The 21,380-nt window shown below is 34.9% G+C and overlaps 2 protein-coding genes across 5 annotated transcripts; both read left to right on the top strand.

Moving 5' to 3' along the window:
* The first annotated feature begins 562 nt into the window (after positions 1 to 562).
* On the top strand, positions 563 to 8,749 carry LOC112286501 (plasma membrane ATPase). Of its 2 annotated transcripts, XR_012218139.2 has the most exons (11): positions 563 to 2,734; positions 2,953 to 3,228; positions 3,810 to 4,110; positions 4,712 to 4,894; positions 5,182 to 5,387; positions 5,699 to 5,848; positions 6,072 to 6,325; positions 6,574 to 6,770; positions 7,169 to 7,268; positions 7,657 to 7,895; positions 8,319 to 8,749. XR_012218139.2 is itself a non-coding variant. In XM_024528434.3 (10 exons), the coding sequence occupies exons 1-10, from the start codon at positions 1,499 to 1,501 to the stop codon at positions 7,751 to 7,753; spliced, it is 3,000 nt and encodes a 999-aa protein (XP_024384202.1). In that variant the 5' UTR covers positions 563 to 1,498; the 3' UTR covers positions 7,754 to 8,749. The 2 variants fall into 2 exon arrangements, 1 of the variants encoding a protein (XP_024384202.1); XM_024528434.3 differs by having other exon boundaries at positions 7,657 to 8,749.
* A 1,527-nt stretch (positions 8,750 to 10,276) lies between these two features.
* On the top strand, positions 10,277 to 20,484 carry LOC112286540 (uncharacterized). 3 transcript variants are annotated; one of them, XM_073536156.2, is made up of 19 exons: positions 10,277 to 12,977; positions 13,516 to 13,573; positions 14,015 to 14,170; positions 14,552 to 14,611; positions 14,821 to 14,936; positions 15,330 to 15,402; positions 15,520 to 15,612; positions 15,767 to 15,820; positions 16,146 to 16,282; positions 16,486 to 16,596; positions 16,753 to 16,942; positions 17,268 to 17,559; positions 17,897 to 18,009; positions 18,332 to 18,802; positions 18,918 to 19,040; positions 19,195 to 19,259; positions 19,409 to 19,498; positions 19,751 to 19,903; positions 20,213 to 20,484. In XM_073536156.2, exons 1-14 carry the CDS (start codon positions 12,226 to 12,228, stop codon positions 18,785 to 18,787), a joined length of 2,661 nt encoding a protein of 886 aa, XP_073392257.1. In that variant the 5' UTR covers positions 10,277 to 12,225; the 3' UTR covers positions 18,788 to 18,802; positions 18,918 to 19,040; positions 19,195 to 19,259; positions 19,409 to 19,498; positions 19,751 to 19,903; positions 20,213 to 20,484. The 3 variants fall into 3 exon arrangements, with proteins under 3 accessions (XP_073392257.1, XP_090109256.1, XP_024384258.1); XM_090253130.1 differs by having other exon boundaries at positions 10,278 to 12,977; positions 18,326 to 18,802; XM_024528490.3 differs by lacking the exon at positions 19,409 to 19,498 and having other exon boundaries at positions 10,278 to 12,977; positions 18,326 to 18,802.
* The last annotated feature ends 896 nt before the right edge of the window (positions 20,485 to 21,380 follow it).

Genomic DNA, 21,380 nt, shown 5'->3' with positions numbered 1-21,380 from the left:
TTTATCATATATAAATTATATATATATTTTTTTTATTGAATTTTTTTGTAATGAAATATATGTAATGAAATATATATCTATATATATCTATATATATATATATATAATCTTATTTGGTGTTTTTAAAATATCAATATTTGAGAGGTAAAATCTAATAATCTGATGTTTCCAAATAATATCAACAAATTAAATACCGAAGAAAATTAATTGAATTCAAAATTAATAGATGAATTAATTTTGAATTCAATTAATAGATGAATTAATTTTGAATTCAATTAATAGATGAATTAATTTTGAATTCAATTAATTGAATTTCATCTATTAATTGTTTGCATGTACACAAAACAATTTTAGATCACATAGAGTTCAGGGCTCTTTGTTTCAACACAATTTTATGCTTCAAAGAAAAGAAAAGACAATATATATATATATATATATATATATATATCAATTAAATTGTAGTACAATAATTGTTGAGGAATGCCAAACAACAATTAATAGTCATCAATATCTTGATGAATGACTTTGTGTAATTTGAGAAGGAAAAATAATGAGAGACGTTATTATAATGATATTTAATTTCTCTTCCAACTTAAGTATTTTTAAGGCTATACTTCAATTACACTGCAATGTCTTACTTTAGTATGTTACTCTTGAAGCAAAACAAGAGTCTTCCATGTTAGTATAAATTATTATTAAATACCATATTTTATATATGTATAATTTTATTTCTTTACTTGTTTCTTATTCAAAGACTCAAATAAATGTATTGTATATGCTAAGGTATTTAACAGTTTTTATATTCATACAATACAATTATATGCATTTGGTTTAAGCGCCATGCATTATAATTATAATGCATTATCCAACTTATTTCTCAATACAATAATAACCAATCGTGCAATTGGTTTTCAGTTTTCAATTTTAATATTCTCACTCTTAAGTATATCGTGTTTTTTTTCTTTTTCTCTTCTTTCTGTTGATTCACGTTCATGTAGTCACATGCGCAAAACGATTAAAACCATTGTATTCAGCTTTTAATTAGGGTGTCTACAATTAACAATATCACTCACACATCTATAATCCACAAAAAATAAAAAAGTAAAATAAAAATTGGTTTGAAACATCCTCAACAACGTTCAATTTCTATCATCGTACCAAATTCTTCAATCTAAACTCAAACTTCGTTATAAGAAGAAGAAGACAAAAAACAACGACAACAAATTAAAATGTGGTAGCAAACCTCAATACTATGGTGTAATTCACAAGTTGAGGATGCATTTCAATTTGATATTGATTTTTTCTTTCATCTTTTTCCTTTCAATACTTCACGATTAAGATCCCATTCTCACAGAGTCCTTGCAAGACCCAAACCGACTGATGCAGTGGTGGAGAATTAGGGTTTGAAAAATTAGGGTTTGGGTTTCGTAGCAGTGATGGAGGATTGAGAGAGAGCATGGAATCAGCGGAGATGCGCATGGGGTCGTAGAGGCCCGAGATGGGCGAACATGCAATGAAGCCAGCGGGGATGCGATCGTCGATGCAACAGAACCAAGGTGCGGGGGAGCTTGCGAAACAAGGCGACGACGCTCATGTGATCAAGGGCACGAGCGCCGTGGAAAATGAGGAGCAATCGCACTTAGGCAGATGCATGATCGACCTGGAGAATGTGCCGCTGGAAGAAGTCTTTCAGAACCTGCACTGCACGCGCGAGGGATTGACGTCCCACGAGGCGGAGCTTCGGATGCAACTGGTGGGTCCCAACAAACTGGAGGAGCAACGCGAGAATCTGTTGCTCAAGTTCCTGAGCTTTATGTGGAACCCGCTGTCGTGGATTATGGAGCTCGCCGCCCTCATGGCGCTTGTGCTCGACAACGGTGAAAATCTGCCGCCGGACTGGCAGGACTTCGTCGGCATTATCTGCTTGCTGTTGATCAACTCCACGGTGAGCTATATTGAAGAGACGAGCGCGGGGAAAGCCGCCGCAGCGCTCATGCAGGCTCTCGCGTTGAAGGCGAAGGTGCTTCGAGATAAGGTGTACAGTGAGGTGGACGCGTCCATCTTAGTGCCCGGAGACATCATTTCCATCAAGTTGGGCGACATCATTCCGGCCGATGCTCGGCTGTTAGACGGCGATCCGTTAACGGTCGATCAGTCTGCGTTGACCGGAGAGTCTGTGGCTGTCATCAAGCGGCCAGGTGATGAGGTGTTCTCGGGTTCCATATGCAAGCAAGGGGAGCTTGAAGCTGTGGTGATCGCTACTGGCGCACACACTTTCTTCGGGAAAGCGGCGCATCTTGTGGACACCACTCACCAGCAAGGGCACTTCCACCAGGTGCTGAAATCGATCGGGAACTTTTGCATCATGACGATCGCGCTGGGCATGGTCATCGAGATCATTGTGATGTACCCGGTCCAGAGAAGGAAGTACCGTGTCGGCGTCGAGAACTTGCTGATTTTGTTGATCGGCGGCATCCCCATCGCGATGCCGACAGTGTTGTCAGTGACGATGGCTGTGGGTTCCCATAGCTTGGCCAAGCAGGGTGCCATCACGAAACGGATCACTGCCATCGAAGAAATGGCTGGCATGGACATCCTGTGCTCTGATAAAACTGGCACCTTAACGCTGAATCGTCTTACTGTCGACAAATATGCCATCGAAGTCTTAAGCCCAACCATCGACAAGGAAGCCATCTTGCTCACTGCGGCACGGGCTTCCCGCATCGAAAACCAGGTTTCTTCTCCCTCTCCTTTACAAACCAAGTTTGTATGTGTAACGCTTCTCCGATTGTACACGTCTCACACATTCCCAGCATCTTACGGCAGCCATTCAATTCATAACAATAAATACCCCACAAAAATGCTGTTGATTATGTCTATTCTATTCTTTTAAATGTAATGCCACCCATTGATTAAAAGATTCACATGCAATTTACATCTCAAAAAACAAAGGATGCAATTGATCAAGCTATTTGCAACATGCTAGCGGATCCAAAAGAAGCACGGGAGGGGGTGGAGGAAGTCCATTTTTTGCCATTCAATCCCACCAACAAGCGCACTGCCATGACTTACACAACTCCTGATGGGAAAATGTACCGAGCAACTAAAGGTGCCCCAGAACAAATCTTGGAGCTTGCCCACAACAAAGAAGCCATTTGTGCCAAAGTACATGAAGTTATCAAGCGTTTTGCTGATAGAGGGCTTCGTAGCCTTGCTGTTGGGAAACAGGTACCACAAACCAATTAAACAAATCAAAATGTAAAATATATAAATTTGCTGCATAAAAAGTTTGTGCTGAGTTTCATTGTCAACCTGCACTTAGGATCATAGTCATGCCCTTCTAATGTAGGATATTGTTCTATTTGTTGTACATTAAGTAACATGGGACACAAAACTTTTATCAACAAAAGACATGTAGGACTTTAGTAGATATCATTGTTAAGTCAAAATAAAACCAAGCAAAGTTTATTTTTTAAAATTGTTGCATGCCAAACATGGTATTATTTGGCATGCAACACCTCCTCCAATGAGAAACATGTCAAACCCACATTTAATGTTGCCATCTCATAACATTTAATGCCTTAATACAGGATATAATTTTAGATTATATCATGAAAAATGTCCTACACTAAGCAGATTGTATTACATTAGTTACATTAGAAGGGCATGGCTATAATTCACACACACCTAATGCAACTGATGCAAATAATTGTTGTTTCAATTGTTAAATATTATCAACAGTGATAGTAATAAAGTGAAGTATTACAATCAAAGAGAATTCAATTGGAACTGTGTTGGTGCTGCAAAAGGAAGTGCCAGATGGTGTGAAAGAAAGCCAAGGAGGTCCGTGGCAAATGTTGGGGATCATTCCACTTTTTGACCCACCGAGGCACGACACGAGCAACACTGTGCACAGAGCTTTGGAACTGGGCGTGAACATCAAAATGATCACAGGTGATCAGTTGGCAATTGCCAAAGAAACAGGCCAACGATTGGGGATGGGTACCAACATGTATCCATCTACGGCATTATTCGGTCACGGAAAACATAGCCAATCCCTAGTGGGTGTGGATGAGGGTGAACTTATTGAACAAGCTGATGGATTTGCAGGTAATATTGTATCCTCTGTGAATATTTGTGAGCTGAATTTTTTGTCATCTTTTTCATAATAAAAAATTACAAATTCATATTGATTTTTAGGGGAATGTTAAATTGACCCACTTATCCTAACCATTATGAAAAAAACTAAAGAACTTGTGTTTCATTTCTTCACTACTGGATCCAAAATCAATGAAAACCAATCACATTCATCGTAATTACCATATTCTTCATCATAGATAGGTCAATTTAGTAAAAATCTCGGTCTATTTAACATTCCTTGTTTTTTAACTTATAAGTTTTAAACACCTCAGTTTTTTTAATGTTAATTTTTTACCTTTTTTTTTTAATATTATTGAATTGATTAGTTTTGATATGAGGTGAATGTTGATGTGGATTATAATAAATGTGGGTAATGCTTTACAAAACAAAAGTTCCTGTAAATTATGAAACTTGTTGTATATGATTGATTTAGCAACAGAACTACTTTTATTGATGTTGCCCAAGAGATAATGAAACCCTGAAAAAAAATGAAGAATCTGATATTACAAAATATGTTATTAATTCAGGATTTTAGATATTTCCAACTAAGTGTATTGTTCTACTTTTATAGGTGTTTTTCCCGAACATAAATACAAAATAGTGAAAGTATTACAAGAAAAGAAGCATGTGGTTGGCATGACTGGTGATGGAGTAAATGATGCACCAGCTTTGAAGAAAGCAGACATTGGCATTGCAGTTGCTGATGCTACTGATGCTGCTCGCAACGCAGCTGATATTGTTTTAACACAACCAGGTATGCACACACACACACACTATATATATATATATATATATATATATAATCATTTTGAAATATACTTGCAAGCATATTTTATTCTGCAATGACAGAGTTGTTACTTTTGTTATTTTAACAAAATGAACTTTGCTCACACCTTGTGATTGCTTCCAGAAATTGCAAAGCATGATGAAATCACAAGATTTTGTTGTTGTTTATTTTTTTTATTTTTCTAAATTTTAGGTTTCTATGTGTTTGCCAACATACAATAGAAGTATTTGTTGAAAGAATGGTACTTCATACAGGATTGAGTGTGATAATACATGCAATTCTTACAAGCCGGTGTATATTCCAACGCATGAAGAATTATACTATATATGCAGTATCTATCACTATTCGGATTGTTGTTGGTTTCATGCTATTAGCACTAATATGGAGATTTGATTTCTCACCTTTCATGGTCCTTGTAATTGCGATTCTAAACGACGGAACAATTATGACCATATCAAAAGTAAGTTTGCACACTAAAAAATGGTCTAAGGAATGAGTTTCATCCCTAAAGGAACAATGAATAGAATTTGAAGTCAAATTTATCAAGTCATATTCCTAGCTAAACAAGTTTTTGGTCATATTGGTAGATTTAAAATGAAGACTATACTAGCCTAACATGTATGTTACTTTGATGTGTTATTTCCAATTAAGATTGACTAGTTCATCTATACAAATATAGATGTATGTGTACACATGCACACATGTTTTTTTTTCCATTTCCTCTAGAAAGAAATGCAATCCATTTCACAATTTGTTTGCATGGAATTGTAGGATATTGTGATCCCATCACAATTTCCGGATTCATGGAAGCTCAAGGAGCTATTCATTCAAGGCATATTCCTAGGTGGCTATCAAGCATTAATGACAGTCATATTCTTTTATCTTGTCCATTGTACAAATTTCTTCCAGAAAACATGTGGGGTGTGTTTAATAAACAAAATAAACAAAATCCAACAAGTATTTTCTTATAGTAATTACATCCTATTCATATTATTTTGTTGACTTCATTGTTGGCCAAATTTTATTTCTAACAATTAATTTACATATTTATACACACTAAAAATAGATTATTTTACACATATGCATAGTTTTCTTCTCCTCCATTCAAAATTATCAATCCATGTGTGCTTTAGTTTGCCCTTAGGCCTCACAAATTAGGGAGAACCCCTACCAAGAAACAGCAGTGGTGTATTTACAAGTGAGTATTGTGAGCCAAGCCTTAATTTTCGTGACTCGCTCACACGGGTGGTCTTTCATGGAACGGCCCGGGTTTTGGCTTCTAGGGGCCTTTGTGATCGCTCAACTGCTTGCCACTTTAATAGCTGTTTATGCATCTTGGAATTTTGCAAAGATCCAAGGATGTGGTTGGAAATGGGCTGGGATTGTTTGGATATATGAGTGAGTTCTTGGTTATTTTTACAAAAAAATTGTATTATTTTTTCTTATTGTGCAGTAGAGTAGAAAATAAATAAATTATATCTCTATTCAAAATGTGATCAATATTTGTAATATTTTGAAAAATTGCAATAATTCCTTTTGTATGATTTCCTATTTATAAGATTTTGAAATAATATGTATTGACTTTTTGAGAATATATGTATATATCTATATATACACACATATTAATATTTTTTCTTGAAATGTAGTGTATTATGGTATTTTCCAATGGATCCCATTAAAATGGTATCACGCTATATGTTGAGTGGACAAGCATGGACTTTGATGACGGAACACAAAGTGTTTTTAACACATCAAAAGAATTACGGACGTGAGCAAAGACAAGCACAATGGGCGACTATTGCTTGGAGTGAAAGCCAGAAACCTCCAACTATTTCATCGCTAGGTCTTCACTACTTCCATGCTTTGAACATAATTTGGTAGCAGAATACATCTTAAACAATGACTTTAGTAGTATTTCTTTTCAAAACGCACAAACCCAATAAATGTTTTGCAGTCACAAAGACTATGTCCTTTCATTCATATACATATTAATAAATTTAATACATAATAAACTTCAATTTGAGTGATAATAATGAAATGTTCTAATGAGAATAATTTCCATTTTTATTCTTTGAAAGGTTTATTTTCAAAATTAATGTGATTGATGTGTTTGCAATTACTATTAAATAGTTGAATTGTGCATTTAAATACATAATGTTAAATAGTTGAATTGTGCGTTTAAATTCATAATGTTAAATAGTTGAATTGTACATCAGCTCATCAACATTATGTATTTGTTAGGTCTCAAGCCGCTAACTTTAGGGCAAAGCTCTGGTATGCCCACTAATTTAAAAAGTTGGGAGGTTGCCAATCAAGCTCGTCGGCGTGCAGAAATGGCAAAGTAACATTCAGAACTTTCAGTAAACATATGTTGCATAATAATGCTTTACTTCTTAATACAACACTGAATATCTTGTGTTATGAAGAATGTTGTCATATCCAACGGAAATCTGTAAAGTATGAATTTTTTTCACCCAAAATTTAAAATTAATTTTGACAAATTGTAGCCCAAGAAACCAAATTTGAATATTTTTGACTTGTGATACACTATTATTCTTATTATTATTATTATAAGTATCATAAGGATTATTCAAAAGCAGTAATTATTTAATTTTTGATTATTGGTTTGTTAGAATTCTTTGATAGAACTGAAAAAATCATGGCATTGTGATTTCTAAACAGTATTTTCTTACAAATCCTATGATTTTTCATTGTATGTTTTAATTTAGGTTGCGAGAACACCACACATTAAAGGGACATGTTGAAGCATGGACAAAGTTAAAAGGCCTTGATGAAATTGCTATGCAACAAGCTTATACTCTTTGATTTTTGTATTGCAAAGATGATTTTTTTGAAAAGAAAAGTTGGAATTCAAATTGAATAGTGCCTAGAAAAGTTGAAGACTTACAACCAATTTTTAAAATTTTACTTATACGTTTTTAAAACCAGATAAGCCCACTAATGAAAGGTACAAGTTATTTTACCAGAAAATAAGAATTTAATTTAGATGCAATAAAAAAGAAAAAGAAAAACGGGAACTAAAACATAAGAAGTACATTTATTAAATGAAGTCTGGTGATTGGTTGATTTTATTTCTTTGATACCATGATGCCCAAATAGGAAAATGCATATAAAAATGCATTCTTAGCACTAAAAATGTTTTTATAGTTAAAGTGTAATTTTTTTATTTGAGTTTCATGACCAAGTCAAAGAAATTTTACAACATGGTACTAAAATAATTTTAGGAATATGGCCATATAGAAGAACTAAACAGAAATATATTTTTTTCAACTGTTTATGTCCAAATGCAAGAGAATTACTAATAAAAAAAACACACATGTAAATAAAATAAATATATATCTAATTTTACAAGTTTTATACAATAATGAAGAAAGGTATGGAAGAAAGTGACAAGATGTGCAACAAGAAAGAAAAAAAGAATGACAATCAAATGATGGAATGAATGAGTAGAAAGGTGTGGTTTTAACAATGAGATTAATTGTCTTCAAAATAAGAATAGAAAAAACATACCTGAAACAATTATGCTATCCAATTGTAGGAAAATTGAAAAAATAAAAATAAAAAATAAAAATCATAGAAAGAAGGAGCAAGTGATGGATTGAAAAATAAATAAAAAAATAAAAAAAGAACCGAAATTAAACAATAGATTAAAGAAATAATTCTCTACTCTATAAAACATGCATTAAATTAGATTGAAGAAAAAAAAAAAACTAGTTTTAAAGATGAAACTCTAAGGTTTAGAACATTATTATGAAAATTTTCTTTCATTCAAAAAAACATTAGTCTATTTGTGATGATAAATCTTGAATAATTAGATTTTCTCTACTTCTCTTATCACTTGCTCTTTAATCTATCATCTTTACCTATGTTGAAATTTAATCCTCTAAATTAACTATTCTTGGATAAAAAAACATGTTAGATTCTTTTAAGCTAAATATTTTTTATGCTTTACTCTAAAATGTCATTTAATCAAATCACTAGCCTAAAATACTTTAATGTGTAAATTACAAATCTATGAGATTTTATATGAATGATTATTTTAAGATTCAACATCTAAAGTTGTATTCTTCTATATCAAAATAGAATATATATATAGTAAACATAGTTTCTTATTTAAGTTTTTAAAACACTCTAAATACTTAACAATTCTATTTTGACAAATAAAGATCCAAATTGATTGACTATTAATCTATATTCCACAATTTATTTTTTATCTTTAAAATTATGTTTTTGCACTATCTTTTTGGTATAGTAGATAATTTTTATTATTTTGTCTAATGCTAAGTATCATATATATATGGTTAACTAATACATCTTATTATTTTATTTAATTTAATAACCTTATCTAATCTTATTTTATTTTATTCATTAAATTTATTTTAGTTATTAATATAGTTGCAACTTATGAAGAGATATTATACTAGCTAAATATTAAAAGCAACATTAGGTATGTATAAATGCTCCTTTGTAATATTTACCCAACTTATATCATGACAATTTGATGTTTGCATATAAGTATCAAGCTTCTACTTCTTTAAGAACCTCAATTGATAAATAAACAAGTTATTAATAGATAATATATATATAAACAACAAATTTTAGTAGATTTTTAAGAATATGATAAAATAGAAGGATTAATAATTATTAGGATTAAAAATAAATGTCATTTTGTAAGGTAATTAATATTATATTTATAATTTTAAAGTTTTACATAAATTAAGAATAATAATTAAATAAGTTCTTTAGCTTAACTACTATAGGTTATATAGATATTCTTCGTAGAAAATCATATTTTTTTATTTTATTTTATTTTTTTTCTTCAAATACGTAGGATACTAGTTGAAACATAAGACAAAGAAAGAATATCTTACGGCTCCTTTACTCCAATCAAGAAATTAATTAAATGCTTTATGATCTTCTTATAATTAATTAGGAAAATAAAAAGTATTTTTTTAAAAAAAAATACATAAAAAAATAAAAGAAATGTGTAAAATTGTTTTTAAATCATGCAGCAATTTTTTTTCAAAAGACTTCCAATATATATCATTGTATATATTTGTGTGTATATTCATTTTTATTAATTTTTGGTTTTTTTAGGATATTATCTTCTAACAAGCTAGTGTAGATTGATATCTTTAATAGTTATCAATTAATAAATAAAAATCTCTAATAAATAAATAAATAATATAATTTAAAGTAGAATCTAAATGAATTTGTCTTAAATAATATGAGCAAGATATTTTTGTTGCACAAAGATGTTAATAATAAACAAATAGATATATATATATATATATATATATAAAGAGAGAGAGAGAGAGAGAGAGAGAGAGATGTGTATATAAATTAGATTTTTTATTAAAATAAATAATATTTGTATGAATTTTTATGAATAATAGCTTTATAAAATACATAAAGTATTCTAAAATATCCTGTATAGATCTTTTTTCTTAAAGAAATGTATTTAAAATATTAAAAAGACTCATAAATACTAATTTAAATATTATAAGTTAAATATGTGTTTTAGTTTTTAGATCTTATAAAAAATCTTAGATATAGTATCTAAAGTTAATAAATAATTTAAAATGAGATTATAGATTTTAGAATAGAAATCCAATTTAAGATAATTTTTTTAGGGTTTAAAATTAGGATTAAATGTTTTTCTAAGGTTTAGAATTTGGAGTGCATGCATTTTGTCAGATAACAGCTTATTTTAATGTAAATTATCGTGACCAAGATTTAATTTTGATATATTAAGTATCTTTTACTAAAAAAGTCCTGATTTAATTTTGAAAATCATAAAAAATTATAATTCACATGATAAAAAGAAATTTTGAATTTAATTTAAAAGGTAAAATATATTTTGTTATATATTTATACGATGTAATTTTTTAAATTATTTTTTCTTGGAAAATATATATTTTTAAAATTTCAAAATAATTATAAATTTATTTTTATAAATAGATTATCATTTAATTCCTATGATTGTAATTAATAGAGTTGGATAAAAATGGTGTAATACTAAAATCACATGTTATTTTAATCTCTTCCTGGTAACACTCATCACCACTGCTTCCTACAGAAAGATAATTTTAAACCAAAACCTCTCAAAATGAAAATCAGAATGAATAAAATTAATTTGAGGAGTAAATGTGTCGACAATTTGGTGAGGTACAAGGTCGAACAAAGAAAGTGAGGAGCACGGATTTCGGTCTAAGTACGGGCACGGGGACGGGCGACGTACTAGGGTGACGAGTTAGTCGGGCTTACGTCCTCCTTAGGGGAGTGAGAAGCGGTTACTCTCCACGATTGTGGCAACGCGCATCCTGTTGACAGGAATTGCAGAGCGCCGAAGAAGAGCACAGAATTGCATGCTCTGTCACAGTAAGGACGCTCCTCAGCGCTCCTTAGGGCAAATTTCCTCAGCAAATTGTGGTTCAGTTAGTGTTAAGCTTCCTTGGAGAAGAGTGGCGGGGGATGTCGAGTTTTTTCGAGGGCTTAGCAGGGAGTTTAAGTATGATTTGTTGTTGTAATTGGAGGTTTCGGATGGCAGAGTTTGTGGTGAGAAGAATCTAGTGCAGATCTTGAGCGGATTGATACGTTCAGTTGGATTTACAATCTTAGAAAACGTATGGAAATGGACGTTGACAGGAGTTGGAGAGTGACGTATTTTTTGCAGGGTGAGGTGTGGAGAATCTGAGCATCTTTTAGTGTGTGAGACAGCTTTGACGTTGGGGATGCTGCGATTGGAGCCACACGCGAGACGGTGGAGGACTGGGGCGGAAGTTGAAATGATACTGGCTAAGAGCCGATGTGCAAGTAAATCCAAGCCACTCGTGCAGTTGTTGAAGCACTCGGGCGTTTGAATATTTGAGTCTCTGTGGAGGTAGTTTCGAGTGTGTGTGCACCTCGGATTATACCTTGGATAAATTTTAGCTGCATGAGGTGCTGTGAGGCAATAGGCTGCTCGAATGGGATGACATCTTTTTGAAGAGTTGTTCTTTGTATGCCAGAGGGCGCAATGAGAGTAGTGTTACTGTTGTGTCAGTCCTTTCGGAGCAAAGAGTATTTACTTGCAGATACTCATAGGCTTTACATACACACTTACAATGACCGCGGATGCTATAGACAGTGGCTATCAGTCTCTCGAGTTCTAGCCTAGGCACACCTACTCGCAAGTATAATCTGCGTTACACAAAGAATTTGTAATCTGCATCTTCAGATGCTTTCGCTTCTGCCGTTTTGCCATTGAGCAGCTCCGAGCTGCAACTTGCTTGCTCATGTTTACCCCAAATGGCAAGCTTCACTGCAAGCGAGACTCTGCCGTCCACCTCGATAGCGGACCCATTGAGGTGTCCAGCCTACATCTTGATCCCAATCGAGGGTATAATGAGGATCCCTTGGGCAGACAATCAATGCGGGCAAGTCATAGTTCTGAGCCGAATGTCAACTGTGATGGCGATCATTTCGATAGGAGATTACCCCCGCAGAGCAGTGGCAATAGAGAATATGAGGAGTGCCACAACCAGGAACATCGAAAGGTTCGTTTCCGAAATGGCGGCAGAAGTATGTGTAGGAGTAAAGACACGCTCACACGTAATTCCGGTATCAGGAACGGAGGATGCTTTGATGATGGGATCAGCTCAGTCAGTAGTGACCAAAGATGCGGCTGTTTGCCAGGGCCTCCGAACGAGACTCTGGATTATGTTCTTACACCGCCAGAGCGTAAAACAACCCCAGATTTCATCAACACTCCACCAGAGTATAAGTCATCATCGAATTTCATCAAAGCGTCTCCAGAGTACGCCAAGGGTCATGCTGGACACTTTTCACATGGTAATCAGTTGTTGAATTTAAGGGTTGCTTTAAACGAGAAAGAGCTACAACTTGTGGAGCTCCGAGAACAACACATTACTCTCCTCAATCGGGCGACTGATGCACGTCAGAACTGGGAGGAGGCTCTCAAGTCAAAAGACAGAGTTATATTGCAGCTGAACAGGACACTACAACACATGAAATCTCAGCTTGACAGGTTCTATTGCTATTCTCATGAGTTGTCACGTGCATTCCACATAACTGACGACTTCCCTGCTTTCTATTCCTGATCACCCCATCATGTTTAAGTCTATGTCGACGTTAACAACTATTTTAAAGCTCTGGGTGTGTACAAGGATGCGTAGATGAGGTTTCTGAAGTCTCAGATGCGCTATTTGTAGATGGAACCTAGGTTTCACAACGGTTTCGTTACCGAAATTTAGATTCTGAATGTATGTAAGGCAGAGAGTTTTTGGTTGTATTATACATTGAGTAAACTGTTTTCTTCCAATTCAGAGCATCATCATTTTCCTTATAACCTAAACCTGGTTACGCTGCAGTTGCTTTTCTCGCATCTCCTACTGTTTCTCATTTGAAGTGGCGGTAGCGGAGACTGAATATTTCAGCGAATTATTTCTTAAGTGGTTAGGAACTTTTAGGGTGTATATGCATGTTTCGTTTCAGGATAAGATTTTCCATGAATTTGTCTGTTGTGTTTTGATTGGAGTAGTCCTATCTTGATCCTCAATTTGCAGGCAAGAGAGAGAGAATCAAGAAAATTTACATACTCTAAAGAAACGACAAAAGGAAGAGGTCAGTTTTTTTAAGAGTTGTTTGATCTAACCTTAATTGGTATTCTGAATGTCTCTAAGCTCTCATACATGAAAAGAAGTATGAAAAGCACTTGGGTTTCGGTAGAATATTTCTCGATCGGAATCAGGATCTTATGAATAGTAGCAATATCCATGTAACTTTGATCTTCACACCGTAAGCATCACATTTTACCTGCTTTTCACACGGACGCCTATCTGTTTCGCACCATTATTCCTACGAGTGGCAACGCAGTGAACCTCAGTGTAAAAACAGAGATTTTGAATCCATATGACGTGAGTTTCACGAAATATAACGTGACTTTCTTACCCATCTCTGCTACTGTGTACGGTCAGTAGACTCTATTTTAGCATTTGAGGAATCGACATGAAATGACCGTCTAGGAAATAAATTCTGTTGGTAACCTTTCATACTTATCATCAGAATGCGGAAGCGGAGAAGAAAGATCACAAAGTGGCTCTTTTGGAGGCCAAAAATGCACAGTTTGTGCAGGAGTTGGTAGAGCAGCAGAAGCTCATCACCAGAATGAAACGACGCATTGATGATAAGGAAAATTTGTGCTCAAGTCAATTTCAGAAGGTCAGTAAAAATTGACCAGATTCAGGTTCTTGATTGAGCAGCATGCGTTTGATCCAGTGTGACAGTTGAACTTGCTTTTTCTTCTTTTTTCGTGCCGTTGATTATGTAGTTCATAATGGAGGCAAAGCATCCTACACTTCAAAACTCAAAAGAAATGTTTTTGTTGCTTATCGGTCGTCCTGGTTTTAGAGCACTGTAAATTTGTTTTGCTATGTTTGTACATTGAAAGGCACAGTCAAAAAATTTCCGTTGCGTGGCGCTATCTATAATCTATTCTCCTAGGCTATTATCCCGATATTATCAAAACAGCGGCCACGTGATTTGTACTTCTTTTTTTTTCTTTTGTGAGTTTACTTTTACTTTTTTTCATTTTCTATGCAGCTAGAAATGATGAATGGAAGAGTGCAAGATTTAAAAGCAGCTCTACAGGAGAAGGAAGAGGTTAAGCTCTCAACTTTCTTGTTACAACTTTGTAACTTCTAGTGCACACACAATTTGGTCTTTGTTCTAACTGATTTGAGCTATTTTGTAAATAGAATGCTCTTGACCAGACCTTCTAATTGTGATGTAATTCCATCTTTTCGCTTCGCCATCGTGCAAATAAGCCTGCTGAGTTCCTTCTTTTCCTAATAGTCAACTCCTGCTTACAGGAGGCTAACATGCAGTCAAATTACTGCAAAGAAGTGAAAACCTTGCTGTGGAAGCGTGATGCTATAATTGCCCAGTTGCAACTTTCGGAGCAACAACTTCAGTCTAGTTTAGCACGGTATGATCACCAGCTTTAACATAGTTCTGGCGGATGTGTAACTTTGTATGAGTGATTCAACCATCTTCATATACTTAATCATGATGAGAAGCTACTGAAATGAGGATTAGTCAGACTGCTGCATGCTGCGAGAGTACTGGTAGCGTCGCACTTAGGACATGCAATTCCCGTCTCAGATGCTGTTCGCTCGCTTGAAATTACTTCTGATCGATGTGTGTAACTTATAGAATCTCCTACAACTCAAGGTGCTTCTCTGGACTTTAAAACACCTTGGTACTAGGCAAACATATTATTTCCTGGTTGCGTTTTCAAAAATTTGGTTCTCAAAAAATGTATCCGTTGTTGCAAGTCACATTTTTGGCGCTTAGAATCAAATTCCTGGTAGTGTTGCAGAGAAGAGGCCGCCCGTGAAGCATTAGAAGTGTCCCGAAACAAGGTGCAAGACGAAAAGATTCTTGTCGAAAAGGTACTTGAAATTTGTGACAGGTTTCGAAGGTCATTCTAAAAGTCACTTAGCTGTGTGCTGCTCAGAACTTGTTTTTACTGGACTTCTCTTAACTTTAAATATCTCCTGTATGTTTAGAGACTGTCGGAGATGCATAATCAGATAAAAGCCCTTGAAAGTGGAGATTCTTGTGATGGCCAGCAAAGAGGACAGCATCGATCTGAAACGAGGGTAATATAGAATTTGTGTTACTTTGTAATAAATTCCCCAACGCTTTATTTAACACAACCTGGTTTTATTGAATTGCAAGATGCTAACTCTCGAGTCAATTGTTGGTAAAGTTGTTTTTGAAATGAAGGCATGCTTTACTTCTTGTGCTTTGCAGAAATTAATGGAGCTGAAAGATGACTTCAGCAATGTTCAAGAAGGTGCTCTGAAAGTAGGTTAAGTCTCTGAATCAGCAATAACCTCTTGCATTGACACTTCATAAATGAGGGAGAGAAAGGGAATTTGAAAAGCACTGAGAGCAATAGAATGTGGTTCTTGGGATCATATGAGATTTTCTTTGTTTATTTCTGTGAGTCTGTCTCCCCAGAAAGAGCTACAATGCATTTGTGGCGACCCCAAGGATATCGTATATGTTGAAAACTTAGACCATAATCTTTCAAATTTCTTTTTCTTCCAGCAAAAGTATGTTCGTGGCCGCTCAATTCCTTGTCAGAATGTTCTTACTGAGTTTTAGCAAACTTGGCGGCATATAACAGGACTTGGACGATAGAGAAGGTGTGATGCACAGGATCCAGAAACGCATGCGTGAATTACAAAGGTCTTTACGAAGCAAGGATAACGCGCTAAGTAATAAGAATAACGAATACCGGCAGGCTCTTCAGGAAATTGAAAGGTAAAAATTCATATACTGTAACTTTCATTGAATCAAGAGCCTACTTGCACACATAATCCTTTCTTCCATTGTGATCTTTTTTCTCCGTTGGAAAGTTCTGCCCAAATGGTAAGTAAACTAATAAAAGTTTGGCAAAGAAGCATAGTTGCCTTATAGAGAAGAAAAAATTGATATACTTGATAAATTTGAGTTGCTTGTGTCAGGCTGACAAAGGAGTACGAGGGTCTGAAGCAAGAATTCGAAGACGTTAACAAAAGAAATGATGAGCTTGAGACTGCGCTTGCCCAACTACAGGATTACACAGATGGACGAATGTGAGATATACTTTCCACCATGCAGCCTTATCTTTATCTATCTTCGCAAGTTTGATTTATGTCAGTTTTTTACTAAATAAATGTTGAAGAGGTCCCTTCGAGTTTTTCTTAAGATTTCATAGATATTCTCATGCAAGTTCTTATCTTTGTTGGCAGGGCTGCTTCGATTTCTGAAGCCTTAACACCTCCAGTAGAAGTCCTACCCTACGAGTTTTCTCAGGGTGGTGCATCTGGTGAAGGGTTCTGTACTGGGGATCTTAGAATTGACGATATCCTGCTAGATGGCGTGGGATCAGAGCAGTTGTCGAATGCCAGTGTTTACCATGCGAATTTTGAAAAGATTCAGGTAATCAATAACGCAAACCATCATATGGGGCACGTGAAGGCTACCGAAGTGTTTGAGAATCTTTTGTCCTAGAAAATTTTCAATACTGCATTAGAATCTTGCGGGTCAAATTTTGCGCTTTTAGTGAATACTGCTATGTGCTAGACTATTGTATCACCTGGTCAGTGTATAATAAATCCAAATTTTAGTTTACAACTGGTTTAGACTTATTTAAAAGTCAGATAAAATTTCCTGTATTTAAATTGATGAATTTCTTTGTTTTTAGTCTGATAGCAATTGACAAGTAGATGTGATATCTCTTCCTTAGCACTCGATACTTATGCAGATTATCGAAGTTGAGATGCCAGACATATGCTCACAGCAGCGTCAAGTGCTGCCGAAGCAAGAGCAGCACGAGCAGCAAGAGCAGCAGAAGTCTCAAGCAACCTCTAAACATCTTCATCATTCTTTTGACCCTCCCCCTTTAAGTGTCCAAACTCTACCACCTGCTGGTCCATCTGCTCCTGAACAGCTACAACCGACTGCAGCACAACCACGAGTATTATCTCCTCTGGAACCTCCCCGTAATGTTGAGGGATGCTGTTCTGAACTTGACGCCAAATATAATTCTATTCAAGGTGGACTGTTTTGTCTGTAGTTTTACGTAACCTTAGTATCAGCTAGTTGTACTGTAATCGTCGTAGATCAAGTGTACTTTTTATTTGGAAAAAATTGGTAATCCTCTTAATAACAGATGCTTGGCCAGTTTATAAAGGTCTCATGCTCTCAACATCAACTGGTGAAGAAATAAGAGCAGTTCGACATTGAGGGATATCAAAAGTTGATAAACTACTATTAGAACATGCTGGATGGCAGCCCGCTGGGGGATATAAACCTTGTTTTCAAGAAATACTGCTATTAGTGTTTACGCTGATTGACAAACTTCACTTATTTTTCAACGACTTGGCTGGACAGATGAGATTTTGAAACGGGAACAGTGCTGGAGAAAGACGGAGGGGCTAATGCGAGCAGCATTAACACGACGTATGAAACTGTTGGAAGAATCCACAGAGGTTAATACGTCTGAGGTACAGTCTACACTTGGCATCTATAAAGATAAGAACAATCTTTTAGAAAAAGATTGTAACAAAGATAGAAACTGAAAGCCTCGGTAAAACAGTTGGGTCGAGATATGAAGGGAGAAGTGTTAGTAGGTTGCACAAGATGTAGTTAACAAACCGCTTTTAGTGGAATTTAGTTCTATGTGCATTGGAGGTGACGAACATCTTCTCCCAATATCTTATCACCGTCTTGAAACCCATCATTGTGTCTTCTATTATTCTAGTTATGCATATACGAAGGAACATTTGAGAAATAACTGCTCTGAGATTGTTTTCACCACAGCTGCAGCCCGGTGTTACATGGTCTACACAGACGGGATTGAAAGTACATGACATAAGTGGAAATTACCACAATCTAGAGAAAGCAAAGTTGGAGCAAGTGGACCATACAGAGCGCAGGAAACAGATGTACGATGAAAATTGTCTAAATCACTACATGTCGCAACGGAAAGTTTCGCGTGAAGATGGTCACAAATACCATGCACCAGACAGTTCCAGGGGCCAACGACAAAACTATGGGCACAACAATGAACATGGTCGTCGAATCAACAAAGATGTTGATCACTGCAAGAAAATGGATAACCCCAATCATAGACGATGGCATGAGGAGGGGGTGACCCTTGACTGGAGGAAGAGTGCCGATCGGAATGCTCAGTTAGAGGACTGTAAGGTCTCCGAGCACTACGGTCATTACGAACGGAATGGACAAAGCGGACGAAATATTCGAAAAGGGCGGTTCCCATAGCTAGCTATATTCAATGTAATTGTCTCATTCTTTAATTAATGTTTGTAATAATTGCAAATTGGATGTCATGAAGTGGTACCGTTTTTAAAGTCCTTTGATTAACGCTTCTCGATTTCTTTCGGTGTTGCAGAAAGAAAAGAAGCATCTAATTTGGCATTTGGGACGACTGATAAAACATCGTTCAACACACCTTCAAATTATCATTATATCTTAATGAAAAAAAATGAGAAGAAGCCCTTTCTTCAAGTTGCAGGTATTTTACTTCGTAAACTTGCATCATTTGAATGGTCATTACTGAAGTATATTCTTTTTCCACCCTCTAGTAATTTCTATTGCTGACTTCACGAGAAGTAAGTGACTCGACTAATTTTTACCCTAGCCAACAGAATCTTTCTTCGTGATTACAGATAAAGAACCGTTAAGAATACGGTTCAACCCCGGGACCCCGAATAGAATGCCTGCCTTGTGACAGGTAAAATTTTCAACCCACTTGACTTTGATGACTACCTCTTCAATAACAGAGTTCGAGATTGAAAAGAAATGGAATTTCTGTTGGATTAGGGCACTTTGTCCTTCCCTTGGCTTTGATTCAACCCTCACACGTGCTGGCTATAATTGTAGGAATGCCTCTGGTTCTGTCTGATGACGGAAGATGCGTAAACTCTCTAAAAATCTCTTCTGTAAACATGCTAAGTTTTCCAGTACTGATCCGTACGTCGAAGACAACCAACCTATACATAAAAGTCTTTGTCTAAAGATTCTAAGAATCATACCTTTGTAGCGTTTTTGCTAGTAGTATGTGTCTCCTAAACTAGTGCTGTACATACAAGAAATCTGGCTCAGTGTGCTTAAGCTGTACATATTTGGAGTGTTTTTGTAATAGGCTTTCATTTAGTAGTACTTAATCTAAATCTCACTTACTTTTAGAGACCAGATGCACTCACTGTGCTGTGATCCTTCCAGAAAATTGGCAACAATAATGATAAGGCATGGTCCATGAGAAATATGGAGCAAAAATTCTACAAGAGCATCACTGATCATCTGATCCATCAATGGCATACTATGATCAGAGCATAAACCTGGTTCTGAACTTGAAAGATTCTGGCACTTTGACAAGTAAGTAATCTGGCCACCCCAATGGGACTTGGTCTAATGGACCAGGCTGGCCTAGGAATGAATACTCAAGACCATTTGCTACATGCCAGTGAATTGGTATCAGCAGAAAACTTGGTTAACCCCCATCATTACATAGATGCTTCATCAAAATTTTAACATACTGCTGCATTCAATTTCTGCAAATTTCTGCAAAGTTTAAGTATTATTCCCCAATGCAAACATGAACAGCCTCTGTAAGTGAAAGGCAGAAAATTGGTCTTGTTAAAACAAAGAAAAGATTACTCTAACACAACTTTGAAATGTATTCAGGTTTGAGTGAAGACAGGGGTTGATAAGATCAGAAAAATTGGGAGGACTTCAAATTTAGAAAAAGGATAAGAAAATCCAATGCTGAAGGGCAGGAGTCTGGAGCCACTAGTCCATATTTGAACTGATTGGTGTAGCTTATTACCAAAGAACTGGTGCATGTAACTTATATGTATCTAATCTACCTTGATGTCTTCAACTCCCCCTGTTTTGTCACAATGTGCTATAAAATGTATTTTCAACTCATATTTCACAATAAAAAAAACTCTCAAGTATCCAGAGCAGAAGGTTTAGAAATCTTTTAATCAAATCAAAGTGAATATCACTTTCAAATCTTCACCTAATTGTATCTAAATTTAAACTTAAAATTCCTTTGAATACAGTTTGAGTGCTTGTTGAACCTGACTCTTGCTTACTAATATGCAATCAAAAGATTTTCATTTTTGATGCTCTTTAAACGAAACATGTTAAATAAAATACGACTTTTTTGAAATTTCATTAAAGATTAAAAAAGAATTTGGCCACAACAAGAGAAATGTACATTTCAAATACACTGAGAAAAAAATGCAAGGAATGTAGTTTGATTCAATAATTACATATGTATATAAAGAAAAAAAGATGAAAAGATATAAAATATTAATTATTTTTATAAGTCATAATTTTAAAAATAAGATATTAAACTAGTACAAATGCTTGCCATTAGACATTTCAATCTCTAGCACATCCATCCATTTCTTTGTTCATCCATACTCTCTTGTTTCCATGTTTCCATGTTCTCTTGTTCTTATGTTCCTTAGTTTTCATGAATCTACTTCGTCATCTTCATTACATTCTCATGTTTCCTTATTTATGGCCAATGAAAAGATTTCTTTGTCTCTTTATATTATGCCCAAGTTGTCTTATATAATAGATAAGTGAAATAAATCCATAGTTTAAATTTAATTAGAAATAATATTTTTCCAACTTAACTACTCTAATCTCATAAAAAATTAATTTTTATCTTCTAAATTCATATTGTATAATTTGGTTTATATATATATATATGTAAACAATAATGATTTAATATTATATTATTATAGTGATATTTTAATCTATATAATAAGTATGTACAATTTTCACCCATGCGAGTTGTATTTTTTTGTCAACCATCCAATATCCTTATGTTAATCTA

This window comes from Physcomitrium patens, chromosome 9 (assembly GCF_059467195.1).
Source record: "Physcomitrium patens ecotype Gransden chromosome 9, ASM5946719v1, whole genome shotgun sequence".
NCBI classification, from domain to species: domain Eukaryota; kingdom Viridiplantae; phylum Streptophyta; class Bryopsida; order Funariales; family Funariaceae; genus Physcomitrium; species Physcomitrium patens.
Note: the sequence above shows the minus strand (reverse complement) of the source record. Positions and strands in the feature narration are given on the sequence as shown.

Coding starts and splice junctions, on each gene's coding strand:
- LOC112286540 (XM_024528490.3), top strand. CDS start 12,226: ATGTTTACCCCAAATGGCAAGCTTCACTGCAAGCGAGACTCTGCCGTC. Junction 12,978..13,515: donor ATGAAATCTCAGCTTGACAG/GTTCTATTGCTA, acceptor CTCAATTTGCAG/GCAAGAGAGAGAGAATCAAG. Junction 14,937..15,329: donor CTTCAGTCTAGTTTAGCACG/GTATGATCACCA, acceptor GTAGTGTTGCAG/AGAAGAGGCCGCCCGTGAAG.
- LOC112286501 (XM_024528434.3), top strand. CDS start 1,499: ATGGGCGAACATGCAATGAAGCCAGCGGGGATGCGATCGTCGATGCAA. Junction 5,388..5,698: donor CAATTATGACCATATCAAAA/GTAAGTTTGCAC, acceptor ATGGAATTGTAG/GATATTGTGATCCCATCACA. Junction 6,326..6,573: donor GGGATTGTTTGGATATATGA/GTGAGTTCTTGG, acceptor CTTGAAATGTAG/TGTATTATGGTATTTTCCAA.